At 34.1% G+C, this 14,252-nt stretch overlaps 1 protein-coding gene across 8 annotated transcripts in view; it reads left to right on the top strand.

Moving 5' to 3' along the window:
* The window catches only part of RFX3 (regulatory factor X3), a 323,283-nt gene that overhangs the window by 42,158 nt on the left and 266,873 nt on the right, over positions 1 to 14,252 (top strand). For 3 of the 8 annotated variants that reach the window (XM_057498625.1, XM_036928417.2, XM_057498624.1), the window contains exon 2: positions 12,555 to 12,628. The exons of 1 other annotated variant lie outside the window; for it this stretch is intronic. In XM_057498625.1, coding sequence (XP_057354608.1) covers positions 12,595 to 12,628 — 34 coding nt within the window. In that variant the 5' untranslated portion in view covers positions 12,555 to 12,594. Of the gene's footprint in view, positions 1 to 8,364; positions 13,040 to 14,252 lie in introns of those variants that run through there. 4 more of the 8 variants (XM_057498623.1, XM_057498622.1, XM_057498620.1 and 1 more) reach the window with 4 other exon arrangements.

Genomic DNA, 14,252 nt, shown 5'->3' with positions numbered 1-14,252 from the left:
CTTTTCCCATCGCTTTGGTGTCCCTGTGTTGCCCAGCATGATGACTAGCATTGACATTCTAAAATGGCAGACAACTAAGTGTATATGCCACATGCATTTCCATAGTTGCTTCATAGGTTACCAAACATCAAGCCTTTATCAGGATAAATTCAAATGAAAGATAGTAAAATATAGCAGCTCTCCTTATGAAATCCAGCCAATGACATGGTAGCATGTGGAGCAGTGCATATTAACTATTTGGTAGAATAATTGGCTAGCATACTGCTGATGTCATAATTCCCCTACTCAATAATGGATAGTTATGTAGGAAGACTCGACAATTTGGTGTGTGAACTTCCACTACAGCAATACTTTAAAGAGAGGCCTTCCCTTGGCATTCAGAAAGATGAAAAGAGTAGGGGGAGGGGTGGAGTGGGTGGTGGGAGGGGCACCAGAGGGATAGGCTTTAGTCTGACTACTTGTAAGCTGTTCATCATTAGTCTTTGAGATTTTGCCCCCAAATTACTTATTTACACTTCCACTTAGTTGAAATGCAATTGCTGACACATTCAAGATGATTAAACATTGCTATTTTAATATTTCTTCAGTCTTCAGTTTCTATGGGAAGATAAATACACAATCTGCTGGTTATGAGAGAAGCAAGCTGGAGCTATATCCTCCCTTTCAAACCTGTGGTTTTAAAAAGTCCTCCACAGAGTGCACCACAATTTCCCCTATACGTTTTCCAAAATGTTTGTATGCATACAAGGTTGCAAGAAAGATAAATTGAATAGGTTCGTGTCTAAGACCTTTGTGACATGGTTTATAACAAAAACTATGCATTTATGTAAAAGTTATAATTTAAGAGCTATTAATCTTTATCACAGATAGTATATTTAAAGGGGCTTAGTATTAACTGTCTCAAATAGGTTTCCTAGGAAATCTTGCAACTTTATCATATTTCTCGAACCATTTGAGTTGTCCGTATCAAACAAATGAATCTGATGATCTTTTTTCCTTGTCACTGAATTTTCATGACTGAAGGTATATGATATGGACATTGATATCATACCTAGTTATTGTGAAAGCTCATATGGGCCTGGAGAAAAAAGTTTCCGTAGTACACTTCTATTAAAATACTTATAAATAATGTTTATTAAAAATAGTTGAGGAAATTTAAAATAAAAACCAATAGATGGGTCAGTGGAATCCTTCCCTTGGGAAAGTAGTGGGAGATGAACTTACCTTGTATTCTAAGAAGCAAATAGAGAACAATTCTGTATGTGTTTATCCTTTCCACTTTTTCCCTTATAATCTGATTTTTGGATCTTCTTTCAGTTTGATAGCATTAAACTCCTTATGTAAAATAAGGAAGTTGTCTTGGAAATGGGAGTTTTAGGGAAGGAAAAATGTTTATTTTTACATATTGCATAGCACATAGGCCAATGATTAGAATATACATTTACATAGTAGGTCATACCTTACAAAGTTCTTTTTGTGTATGGCATCTTAATTAACTTTTCCCAGCTGGTCAGTTATATGGGATAGAGATCTTCATATTGTTGGTGGGAAAGCCAAGACTGGCAGAGGTTAAGAAATACACTTGACAGTTACACAGCTAGTATGTGGAAAATCTACCATGTGAATCCAGATCTTATGAATTTTTACTCTAGTGTTCTTATTCATTCTATTAGCAATTTTCAAATTCTATTTTCTAATCAAAGGGGTTCTCTTTAGGAGCCACCTTGGCAAATGTTGGTGTCCTGGAGACCATGTCCATTTTTGGTTTTGTTTTTTCTACTGGGTCTCTGAGTGTATGTCATTAGAAAATAGGGTTTCAGAGCCACAGCTCTATACTGCTTTCCTTTGTGCAAGAACTACAGAGTAGTAAACTATACCTCTCTTTTTGTTCTTGCATTCTTCCAGAAGTGACAGTCAAGGTTAGTATACTTTTCCTACTGGCATGATAGATCTAGAAAAAAGAATTAGACTGTTGGCATTTTCCTCTTCCTCTTCAACTAATTAATTAATTAACATGGTACACAGGAAACATGTTACTAGTGTACTAGCTTTTTATCAGAGCCAGTGACATTTGGTTTTAAAATAGTATATTTTTAAGAATACAAATATAAAAAAACTAAAAACTAAATTATCCATATTAAGTATATCATGTGTGACATTAATAAACATCATTTTTTATGCAGCTTAAAATACTGCTTATATTTCCTAACCCCAAGCCTAGTAGTTAAATACATAAATAATAAGAAAATACTTAAAAGTAATTTCCATAAGCTACTGTCCATGTATAGAGCCTTGAAAATTCTAGGTTATAGTAGCATTTATGAGTAGTGGTTGATATAGTGTCAAGGAATGATTCCTTCATTATATTTAGAATTCTAGAATCTTTGATAATAATGGATTCCAAAATATGTTTTCACTTTCTCAAGTATGCATATAAGCCTTATATTGTAACAATCTATGAAATTACTGCAAACAGAAAATAATCCCATCAGTGGCCCAACAAAGGCATCATGAAATTTAATAATGGTGAAAGTTGATCATACAAATTTAAAATAAGAGTAATTGTTAGACTCAAATCAGTGCATTGAGTATGTGTCAACAGTTTTGTACTTTTAAAATGAGCATGACTCTGGAGTATTATTTTTCTCAAACTTAGTCATTGAGCTTTTTAGTTTAGAGTGCTGAACTGAACACTCTAAATTAATAATTTTTGGTTTTTTTCTCCATAGTTTATTCTGGACAGGGAAAATTGGAGAGTGCCTGAAAAGGGCAACAAAAAAGGGTATTGACAGGAGTAAGGAAGGATTCAAGCTGTGAAAGTAACTTATTTGGTGAAAGTCCTTGAGTCTATTTTCAAATTTATTTTTCTCTTTATTTTTTGTTACAAACTTTCAGCTGAAATTGATAAAGCAGCAAGGTGACAGGTATGTTAGAGAGATCCTTAAGTTATCTCCTTGAAAGCCAGACCTAAATAGAAATAGTTTAAATTATAGAAGGGGTAATTTGTTATAATGAAAATACTCCCTAAAAGGCCATTAAACTCTGGAGTGGCAGTAGAGGGGGTATTTTGGAGGGTCATACCCCACAAAAATCTTAATGATCAGAATGATTAGTTATTGAATGAATACTTGTTTTATCCTTAAAGTCTATTAAGTTGAAGTTTCTTCAGTAATAATTGTGCTGCTAATTGCTGGGAAATGTAATGCAATATGTATATAAATATGCTCTTATAACTAAGAATGCTGCATGTAATTTATGGAGATCCTTTTATCACAGATAAGATAAAAATTACAAGTACGTTTCAAATTTGGGATTATAGAAAAGAACTGAAATGTTCTTAATTTGAGAATGTAAATTTCAGATTACTTTGTGCACTTTAAAAATAATTTAATAAAAATTATGAAGGAAGCCAACAATTAGTCAAGAATGTGAGAAAGAAGGTATATCCTTTGGTAAGGAGATCTAGTGCAAACAGTTCGTGGGTTTTTGAGTTAGTTAAACCTGAGTTTGAATCATGGTTCACCCATTATTAATAAAATATCCTATGTAATATGCGGATGCTAACTGTTGCCTTTCACACTTGTGAAAATTAAGTAAGGGATAAATATGAAGTACATAATCCAGTGCTTGGCAAAGAGTAGTTCTTATTAACGAGTGATTGCTCCCTTCATCCCCTCTGTAAATCTTACAGTTTCTCTAGGAGTTTGGATCATAAAAACCAATAGAACAGGGAGGGGATAAGGGGCAAATTGAACTTCACTCATTTGGAATGTAGGACTCAACATTCTTGCATTTACTATTTCACTTTCAAATTTTGCTCTATCCTGCTGTGGTCAACAAGAATTTCATTGTTTTTTTTACATAAAGGAAAAAACAGTTTTAGTCCTGAAGAAAACCTTCAATATCAGACAAATACTTTTAAAGCCATAGAATTTTAAGTAGGAAATCACATGTAAAGCTGAAAATATTAAATATCTTCAGATGTTAACTCCTGGAGAACCCCCTTTTATCAAAAGGAAGTAAATACTTAAGAGTTTAGTGGGACAGCCTCATTCTTTTCTTGCAATGCTCAATCGGCTATAATTTTTTAAAATTTAAGTTAGAGTAATTGCATAGGTTCCCTTCAGACTGTACTTACCACCCCACATACAAGTCAGCTGACTGTTTTGCCTATCTTGCATAGTTTTGTCTCTCATTTAGTAACTAGTTAACATTTTATAACAATAGCAATACTAAGTTCTACCTATGTGTGAGTCTCCAGGGTAAGTACTTATATATACTCAATCCTCACATTATCTCTCTGAGGTAAGTAGGTACTACAGATCTGTGATCCCTTATATTCACTCCTGAATTTCAAAAGGCTCTGAAAATCACCAGGTTCTGTAAGTTGGTGGAAAAATTAATTCAATTGCAAAACCTCAACTAAATGGTATGAGGCTACTTAAAGGTCTGTTTATTCCACACTTTGAACATCCATTCACTTAGCTGCAGAAATGTTCATGTGTATGAGTATGGGTTACTGCTTTAGATCCCCTCATTACATGTATATGGTATTACTTTCTAAAACCAGAAAAAAAATCTGAGTCAGGTGACACATCTGGCTCACGGGCTTAGAATAGAGGACTGTGAACCTGTTTGATGATTCCGTTTTATAGATGAAAAGACTGATGCAGGAAAATAACTCAGGTGATGCATGGTAAAGCAAATTTAAACCTAGTAGTCTCACTCCAGAGCCCATACTCTTAAATCACAAGGCTGTTTTGCCACCCAGTTGCCAATACAAGATTGAGCTTAGTTGGCCCCAGAATGTCTGTCTGAGTTGGCACAATTGTTGATTTTTACCAATAGAGGAAGGCATATACATGGATATCTATAATGGAAATTAACTCCATTATAATCTGTATTTGGATGTGGACAGTTGTGCTTTTCTACATATTTTAGGTACAGATGTATCTGATCATAGTATTCCCCTAAATATAATGGAGTCCAGCCACAAAGCCCTATCTTGGATCAAGGTATAAAGTTGTTTAGTTTCTCCATTGTCGCTCTTCATTGTTTTATAGTATCTTTATCTCACTCAGTGCTAGAAATTGCTTGTTTTCACTTTATTCAACAAAAATTTAATGCCTGCAATGTAGTAGTCTAGAAATACAAAATTAAACAAGAAAATTATAGCCCCATCTCAACCTGGACTCTATTGTACTTGTGAATGGGACAGTTGTTGGGCGGGGTACCCCATGCTACAACAATGTTTTAGCATTCCTGGGCCAAAATGACATTAGAAGCACTCCCCGAATCCATTGCAAAACCAAAATGGCCCCAAAGATTTCCAGAGTACCTAGGTTGGGAATCAGGTAGTGGTATATCTCGTTGATATTCAGACTCTCAGGCCTGAGGATAGTAGCTGCCCACTTGCCCATCTACTATCTAAGTTGAATAATTGATTTTAAGCATTTGTTTTTCTAGAATCCTGGCTGCATACGAAGTAAATAGAGCTGAGAGATCTACAAAGCAAATAACTATACTGTTTACACTGGGTACAATAGCTACACTGAAAAGTAGGGCTAGTTAGTCATGGATAATCTGACCCCATGGCTAATTGAGAATTCTCATTATACTGTGTAAATAATGAGTGTAAGTTAGTAAGCTCCCCAGTTAACCTGCCAAGTGATGCCGGATTTTTTGAGCTATAGAATCAAAATCAAAAGTTTTTTTTTTTTTAGCTATAAAATCAAGAGCTATAGAATCTAGGACCGTACATATGCAAGTTATTTTTCAAAGGCATCTAATATAGCACACTTATGCCACATGTATCCTGTAGCACTTGAACATTTTTACTTCACTTTTACTCTCTTCCGTGACATTTTTAAAGAAATTACAAATTCTAAAAAATGTGTAAGTAGAAACAACTGTGAAGAGTTTATGATTTTGAATTTGTCATTTGAAAGGAATAAATGTAAATTTTCATTCAGTATCCATTTCTACTGCTTTTTAATCTATTTTATAGTAAAAGTAATAACATTTGAGAGTTCACAGAATCTCAGGCCTATGTAAGGTCTCTGATTGTTGGCTTTTTTAAAATAAAAATAATTTTATTGTGATTATAAAAATTATATATGTTTAATGTAAAACATCAGAAAATACAGAAAAGTACAAAGAAAAAAGTAAAAAGAAAAGCCTTACACTGCTCGAAGATTGCTTCACATCTGCTCACAAGATGATTCTCACATCTCCGGATTTCTCTCTCAGTGAGTGTATATGTGCTCAGTCTGACATTCATGGTTGTGCTTCTGCTCACACATGTGCCCACTCTCCCTTACAAACAAAAACAAAAAATACATATACTTTGTCTTAAACATTGGGCAATATAGTTTTTTTATTTAACTTTGACACTCATATGTTGAGCATCTTTTCAGGGTAATAGTATTTAGTATTTTTTATTGAGATATGAATGTGTCAATTTATATAAGCAAGCATCTAGCTAGACATTTGGTGATATACAATAGTCCGGTATTACGATTAGTTATTGTATGTACACCTTTGTGCAATATACAAATATTTCCTCTGTAGGAGTTCTTGGGAATTGCTGGGTGGAAGGCTGGATATATTTTTAATGTTTTTATCAATTCCCAGATTGTTCTCTAGAAAGATCATGCCATCTTATACTCCCATTAATAGTGCTATAATGTTTGTTTTCTTTGCGTGCTCTCTGACACTGTGTATGATTAATCTTTGTAATTTTTTGCATTTTTGTCAGTCCTATAGTGGAAAAAAAATCTCACTTGAATTTATATTTCTTTGAAAACTAATGACAAAAATAATTTTTTAAAGTATATTTACCAGCCATTTGTATTTCTTTTGTTAGTTGTCCATTTACATTGTTTGTCCACTTTCCTGTTGGGAAATGTTTTCTCTTTTACATTTCAAGAGTTCTTCATAACATTAGGATTAATTTTTATTTGCTATTCATACTGTACATATTTACCATATAAAAATATTTGCTAGTTTTTATTTTGTTTCATATGTGAATGTTTAGTATGTATCACTTCTTTTTTCAATTGGTATTCCCACATTATAAAATGACCATTATAACTCATAATAACTCAATAAGTACATTAAAGATTAGTTGTTTAAATAAATGAAGGTACTTTTCAGATGGGAAGCCATTTTGCACTTGAGGAAGGTAACAAATTGCTCATATTAATGAAGTATGTTCACTGTGATTACAGTTTCAATTGCTACACATGTAAATAGGGATTGTGAGAGGAGATGCTTTGATATGGTTGAAAGGCTTACTTTAAAGCCAGATAGTCTTGGCTTTATTTTTATTTTAGAGGACAAATATTTATCAAGTGGCTGTTATGCATTAAACATTCATAATGGATTTTGTACTTTATAGATGTGTGACCATGACTTACTTGAAGTAGTGAATTTCTTGCCTGTTTGTAAAGAGGGGTAGTATCTATCTACCTTGTTGAGTTACTGTAAGGATTAGTTTTAGTTTACCTGAAGTAAATATGCCAACACCTGACATATAACTAGACAACAAACAAATAGTATTAGTGTTGTTATTCTACATAGTAACAAAACATGTAATTTCAGCCCATTATTATATATAATATTAATGTGGTAGTAATTTAGCATAAGGGGTATTTAACAATGATTATTATAATTTTACTAATAGAAAGGAACTTAGCAAGGTTGACTATATTTAGGATTCTGTCAGATAACTAATACCTATATTTAATAGCAAGTTTTCAAAGCTCTTCCTCATTTCTTGTCTTATTTGTTCTATACTGTCTTCTATAGGAAAAGCAGGGCAATATAATTTTCCATTTTACGATTGAGGAGCTGAGGCTTGGAGAGAATGAGTTCTCCAATGTCATGTGGCTTCTAAGTGATTAACCAGATTCTTATTTTCTTTCCATCTATAATTAAGATTCTCACAGAACCTAGATTGACCCTCTGTATAGGAAAGAATAGAAAATGGAATCTGACTGTAATTGCCCAGTGTTCATTAGATTTAGCCATTTTATAGTTCCTTGTGGTTGCCCTCCCCCTCCAGTCACCTGAACATTGGCCTTAATGTTTTAGTTGTTTATTGCATTGATGCTAGTTACAGTGAACCACATATCTGGGTATTCATGCTCTTGTGAAGTTCCTTTCTTTTTGATCTGGACTGGCCTGTAACTTATTTTAAAAAGAGAATATAGCATAATTAAAGTGGTTCCAGGTCTGGGCATAAGCTTTAAGAAGGCTAGGTAGCTTTTGCTTTTGTGTTCTTGGAAGACCTGAACCTGAATTTAAGAAATCTGGTTATATTTTTAGAAAGAGCACATGTAAAAGAGATAACATGGAGAGAAAGAGACTCTGAGATGACATGAGAGAGAAGCCCAGCCATCCTAGTATTTCAGTTGAGCCCGATTCCCACCCACCAGCTGAGCACAGGTATATGTGTGATCACTAGCAAAATGAGCAGAACTGGCTAGGTGAGCCCACCCCCTACTACAAAATTATGAGCACATAAAATGGTTATTTTTTTGAGCATTAAGCTTTAGGGTGGTTTGTTACACAGAAATAGAAAAGCAGAAGTGTAATATGTTCTTGAAAATATAAGTTTTGCTGAAGGTTGTTGACTTTTCTTGGTCTGTTTTGACAGTTTTAGTCTTCATCTGGCTTGCCAATATCAGGCAGTGTTGAAGACAGAAAATAGTAAAGAGTAACTCTTCCTCTCCAAAAGCTCATCTTACTGTGCCTTAACAGGATGGGTTTCTTTGACGCTTGGGTGATTGAGGTAAATGTGATTTCTCTGTGCTGAGTCTCTTCAGAGACACCTTGGGAGAGAGAGGATTGCTTCCTTTGCTCAGGTCTGATTTGTCTGTTGAATTTCTCTCTGCCAGCCTTTATTGTGGCTTTTCTTTAAATCCCTCTCAGAATTGAACTGGATTTGGCCTATGTCTGCCAAGTGAGACAAGATGGAATACCCTTTCTTCCTCACTTGAACTTATTCTGTTGTACAGAAGTGACTGGAGGTATCTTTTGGGGCTGAGACTGGATCTAAGACCAGGAATCACCTTTATTTTAGATGATTCACATATTACCTAAGGAAAGATATAATATAGTGAGACTTTGCTTGTGCAGTTTATTTTTCCCTCTTACAGACCAGATTCCCTCCTATTTAACTTTAAATATTGCAATGTAGACTTTTTTTTCATAGGTTTCTACTAGGGAAAAGAATCAGTGATCTAAAAATATTTTTTGAACAAACATTTTGTTGGGTTAAAATGCATTTTTATCTTAAAACCTACATAAAGATAGATTTAAAATATTACATAGCTTGATTGGCTTCCAGATTGGTGGAGTGAGGCCTCAGTGTATTTTTCCTCTAAAACAACAAAAACATGGGCAAATCAACTAAAATGAACCATTTCAGAATTCTGGCAATTAACTGAAGCCAAAGAATGAACTGAAAGTCATCTGTCCAAGGGGAAAACTATTGAACTTTGGGAAGACAGTGAGATCTGTGAATTTTAACTTGTGACTACTCCCATTTTCCCTCCTTCCTCAGCGGCACAGCAAAAGCTGGCAGGATTGCAGACAGTGGAGAGTTATGACTGACTACTTTTGGAGACCCATTAAAAGCACTATCCGCAGAACACTGTTAATATTTTGTCACAACTTGCAGCTCCCTGGGAAAACTATTTTCAGAGAATGATTGGCTTTTTTATTTGACTCAGTGCTCAGCTCAGTTGCGGGGAAGAAAAAGCCCATCCCAGGGCTTCCCTGAAACAATAGCGACTGTTGGCAACATCTCCACCACTTAAGGCTGTGATTTCAGTTGGGGCACACAGGAGCCTGGCCAGGAACTTAAAAGAAATCCTGGAGAATTAGTCAACTATAGGGAACTTTGAAAAGCATCAGCATATTCCTGGGTATATAAAAGGCTGCACTAAGTGCAAGCTGTGCACACATCTAGGAAAGACCTGGGGAAAGGAGAGGATCACCTCTGGGTGATCTTAAGCCTCAGGGCAAGCAGTATGTGAAAGCTAGGGCTGTTTTATAAGCTGCCTGAAGTTTGAAGATGTGACTCCTCAACAAAGATTCCATTAGCGAAGGGTGAAAGATGTATATAGGAAAGGCATTTAAGAAAATCTTTTGACCAGTCATCGGTTGGTCACTAACTTATACCAATCCAGGTATGACTCCTAGGAAGCCAGGCTTAAAAATAAAAACAAGAGCTTAAGAAAAAAATCCAGCAGAAAACTCAAGGGCCATGAACTACAGGGAATACAGAACCTACAGAATTAATTCACTAAAGTGCTAAACAAAGAAGCAGCACCAAGAAAAATAATAATAAACCGTAGCGAAAAATCTTCCTGGGGCATTGCAAGGAATTCTGTACCAGACTTGGTACACTATCCAAAATGATCAGTTTTCAACAAAAAATTCTTTGAGACATGCAAGAAACAGGAAAATGTACCACATACACAGGAAAACAAACAAAAAACAGCCAACAGAAAAATGTCCCTGTGGGAGCACAGAATTGGACCTAACAGACGAAGACTTTAAGTCAGTTTTATAAACATGTTCAAGAAACTAAATGAAACCTTGTCTAAAAAATTAAACTATGAGATGAGATCTTACCAAAGAGAATGTCAATAAACACAGAAATTGAAAAAGAACCATATAGAAATTGTGGAGTTTAAAAGTTGGTAACTGAAATGAAAAATTCACAAAGAACTAATCAACTTGAAGGTAGTTCAGTAGAGATTATTCAGTGTGAGGAGTAGAAAGAAAATAGAAATGAACAGAACTTCAGGAAACCAAGTGTACCAACATAAGCATAATGGAAGTTGTAGAAGGAGAAGAGCAATGAAAGAGGCAGGAAGACTGTTTAAAGAAGGAATGGCAGAAAACTTTCCAAACTTGCTAAAAAATATTAATCTATACGTTAAAGAAACTCACTGTGCTCCAAATAGAATAAGCCCAAAGTGTTTGACACTTAGACATGTCATAGTCAAATTTACAAAAGTGAGAGAGCTCTTGAGAGCAACAAGGAAAAAGTAATTTATCATATAAAAGAAATCTTCAGTAAGATTAGTAGCTGCCTGTCAGAAACCACAGAGGGTAGAAGACTTTATCCAAGTGTTGAAAGAAAAGTTCTGTAAACCAGGATTTTGGTATCTAGCTAAGGTCTTCTTTCAAGATGAAGGACAAGTTAAGATACTTGCAAAAAGAACAACAACCGGAGAACTTGTCCCTAGCAGACCTGAACTACAAGAAATATTAAGGGAAGTCTTACAATTTGAATTAAAAGGGTACTAAGCAGTAAACTCTAATCCACACAAAGAAAGACCAATAGTAAAGGTAATTACATAGGTATTATGAAAGACATACTTATAAAAACATATAAATGCATTTTTTTCTGTGTAATTTTTTTCTTCTATATGTTCTAAAAGACAACTACTGCATAATGCCATAGTGATAAAACTGTGTTGATGGGCTTATAAAAAGTTGTAGTTTGATTGCAATAGTAGTCAAAAGAAAGGGAAGGGAAGTACATTGGAGGAAAGTTTTTAATTATTATTGAAATTAAGTTAGTATTAATATAGATTAGAATGTTTTAACTTAAAATGCTAATTGTAATTTCCAAGTCAACCACTAAGAAAATAACTCAAAAAATTATAGTGAAAGAAACAACATGGGAATGAAAAAGGCACACTGTAAAATACCTATTTAACACAAAAGAGGGCAGGAATTGAGAAATAGAAGATATTACACAGCCCAAATATGCCCATATGGAATAGAGGTTATAATGTATAATTTCCACATTAAATAATGTATTTATGTACTCTTTAAGATAATAGAGCATGTTGGTTCATAGATCCTCTTAAGGGCTTCATTTTATGATACCACCACACACCGATAAGCTTTTTTAAGATACAGTATAAGAAAAATGCACCAAAGTCTGTGTGAAATGATTCCATTAACCCTAAGTTTTTAAATTGTAGATTTGTTTCTCTGGAGATAAAACAGTAATATATGGAAATGAGAGAGACCCTTTATTTTGTTTCTGAAAGTTTGGGTATAGAAAATTTAGTTCTTTCCCATTCTCTAAATATAGAAAAGAAAAAATGAGCAAACGGCATTGGAGAACAGAGGAAATCATAGGGAAAATGCATCTGGAGATATATTCATATAGGAGAGGGTTGTCAAAAAGAGAAATGTTCTGGGCAGAATATTTCAGAAGTTGTAAGAGGTATTTCTGTCTGCATTTTCCATATATTGTTGATTTTGTTCTCTATGGGTACCTAGCCCAGTGGAGATGTGATCTCATAACAAAGCTTGTCCATTGCAGTTTAGAGCTGCCAGATTTATAATGTATTACATATGCCTTCAGAAAATAGAATCCATGTTTAGCTTTATGGTGTGAAGAAAGTTTAATTATATCAAACAATATATGTAATTTCCTTATTATAGGAAAAGTGACTGAATTGAATTTTCTTACTGATTTAAACTATCATGTAAAAATGAAATTCTCAATCTGTTTGCAGTCCCAGCCCAGTTGAAGAATATAGCACAGTTGCATCACTAATGATGGCTCACTCAACTGGGAGCATCTCTCTGGGTGAGAATAAGCAATATTTTAAAAGTTCTCCAAGTAATTCTGATATGGCATACCTCCTTTCTGTTATAAATAACAAATTTAAGTCATGGGTTCCTAGAATCATACAGAAATCAGTGTTTTTGAGAGAGTACAATGATTAAAATTGAATCTACTCTTGTGCAACTTTTGTTTTAAGCAAGGTCTACTGAAGCTTTCCTATTCTTTTTTTCTGTTATCTTAGCAGAGTTTTCAAGAAATTTTTATCCCTAGGTTTTTTTTTTAAACCATATTACCCATTTTTAAATGTACATTCCAATAGTTAATTATGTTTGTTGTTGTTCAACAGATCTCTAGAATTTTTTTCATCCTGAAAAACTGCAACTCTACACCCATTGAAGAGTATCTCCCCTCACTCCCTCCCCTTAGCTTCTGGTAATAACTATTTTTGTTTCTTAGAGTTTGATACTTTAGATATTTTATGTAAGTGGAATCATGCACTATTTGTGTTTTTGTGATTGTCTTATTTCACTTAGCATAAAGTCAAATATTTTAAGTAAGTTTTCCATGTTTAAGTCAGGTTTATTCATGTTGTAGCATATAATTTCCTTTTTTAAGACTGAATAATATTCCATTATATGTGTATGCCACATTTTCTTTCTTCATTCATCATTTAGGTTGAATGTTGCTTCCATCTCTTGGCTATTGTGAATAATACATATGGGTGTACACATATCTCTTTACGATCCTTTTTTTCAATTCTTTTAGATATATACCCAGAAGTAGGATTGATGGATCATATGGTAATTCTACTTTTAATATTTTGAGGAACGTCTATCCTGTTTTTCATAATGGCTCTACCATTTTACATTCCTACCAACAGTACACTACATCTTTGTCAACACTTGTTATTTTCTGTTTTCTTTCTCTCTTTTTTCTTTTTATTTTATAGTGGCCATATTAACCATTCCTAGGTTCCTAACTTCCTGCTAATATTTTAGGTCTTTATTTACTTCTCATTCACTTTCGAAAGAAACACAATAGTTATTTTAGGAGATTTCCTAGTTATGTCAAATCTTCACTGTTTCCTGACCTCAAACAGTAGAACACTGCTTGGGGCCAGTTTCTAAACATATTAAAATGATTATATAAAACTGGACATTTGAATTCCTTCATGGTGTAGCTGATAGTGTCCTTTTCTAGAATTCATGTCCTACATGAATGTATCACCTTATAAAATGGAGATAAGGTGCTTTTTGTCTCTACCTCTAGTTTCTAAAATGATAAACTTGGTTTAATGGCATCATCTTAATGGCGATTGTTGTCACTGGTCTGTCTACTCTTGTTTCCAAACAGCCCATAAATGCCATATCTTTGGATGTATTATTTCAGCGTATACGTAATATGTTTCTTTGAGTCACTCTGAACGTGATTGTCTCCCTTTCACTTACCCTGCTGCATCTACTTGTGAATCTTTCTGTCATCCATTCTTCACAGATTTTTACATAAGTGGACTTGTGTTGCCAAAAACTTTGCTTGCTTTAATTCTGGTAGACCAGCTGTTTTCCAGTGTCCTGTATTTGGTGATCTTGTCTGGCCATTTAATAGTAAGTACAGCTTGTAGATGATATTTATGAATGTGTTTAAG

Source organism: Manis pentadactyla, chromosome 3 (genome assembly GCF_030020395.1).
Source record: "Manis pentadactyla isolate mManPen7 chromosome 3, mManPen7.hap1, whole genome shotgun sequence".
NCBI classification, from domain to species: Eukaryota; Metazoa; Chordata; class Mammalia; order Pholidota; family Manidae; genus Manis; species Manis pentadactyla.
Note: the sequence above shows the minus strand (reverse complement) of the source record. Positions and strands in the feature narration are given on the sequence as shown.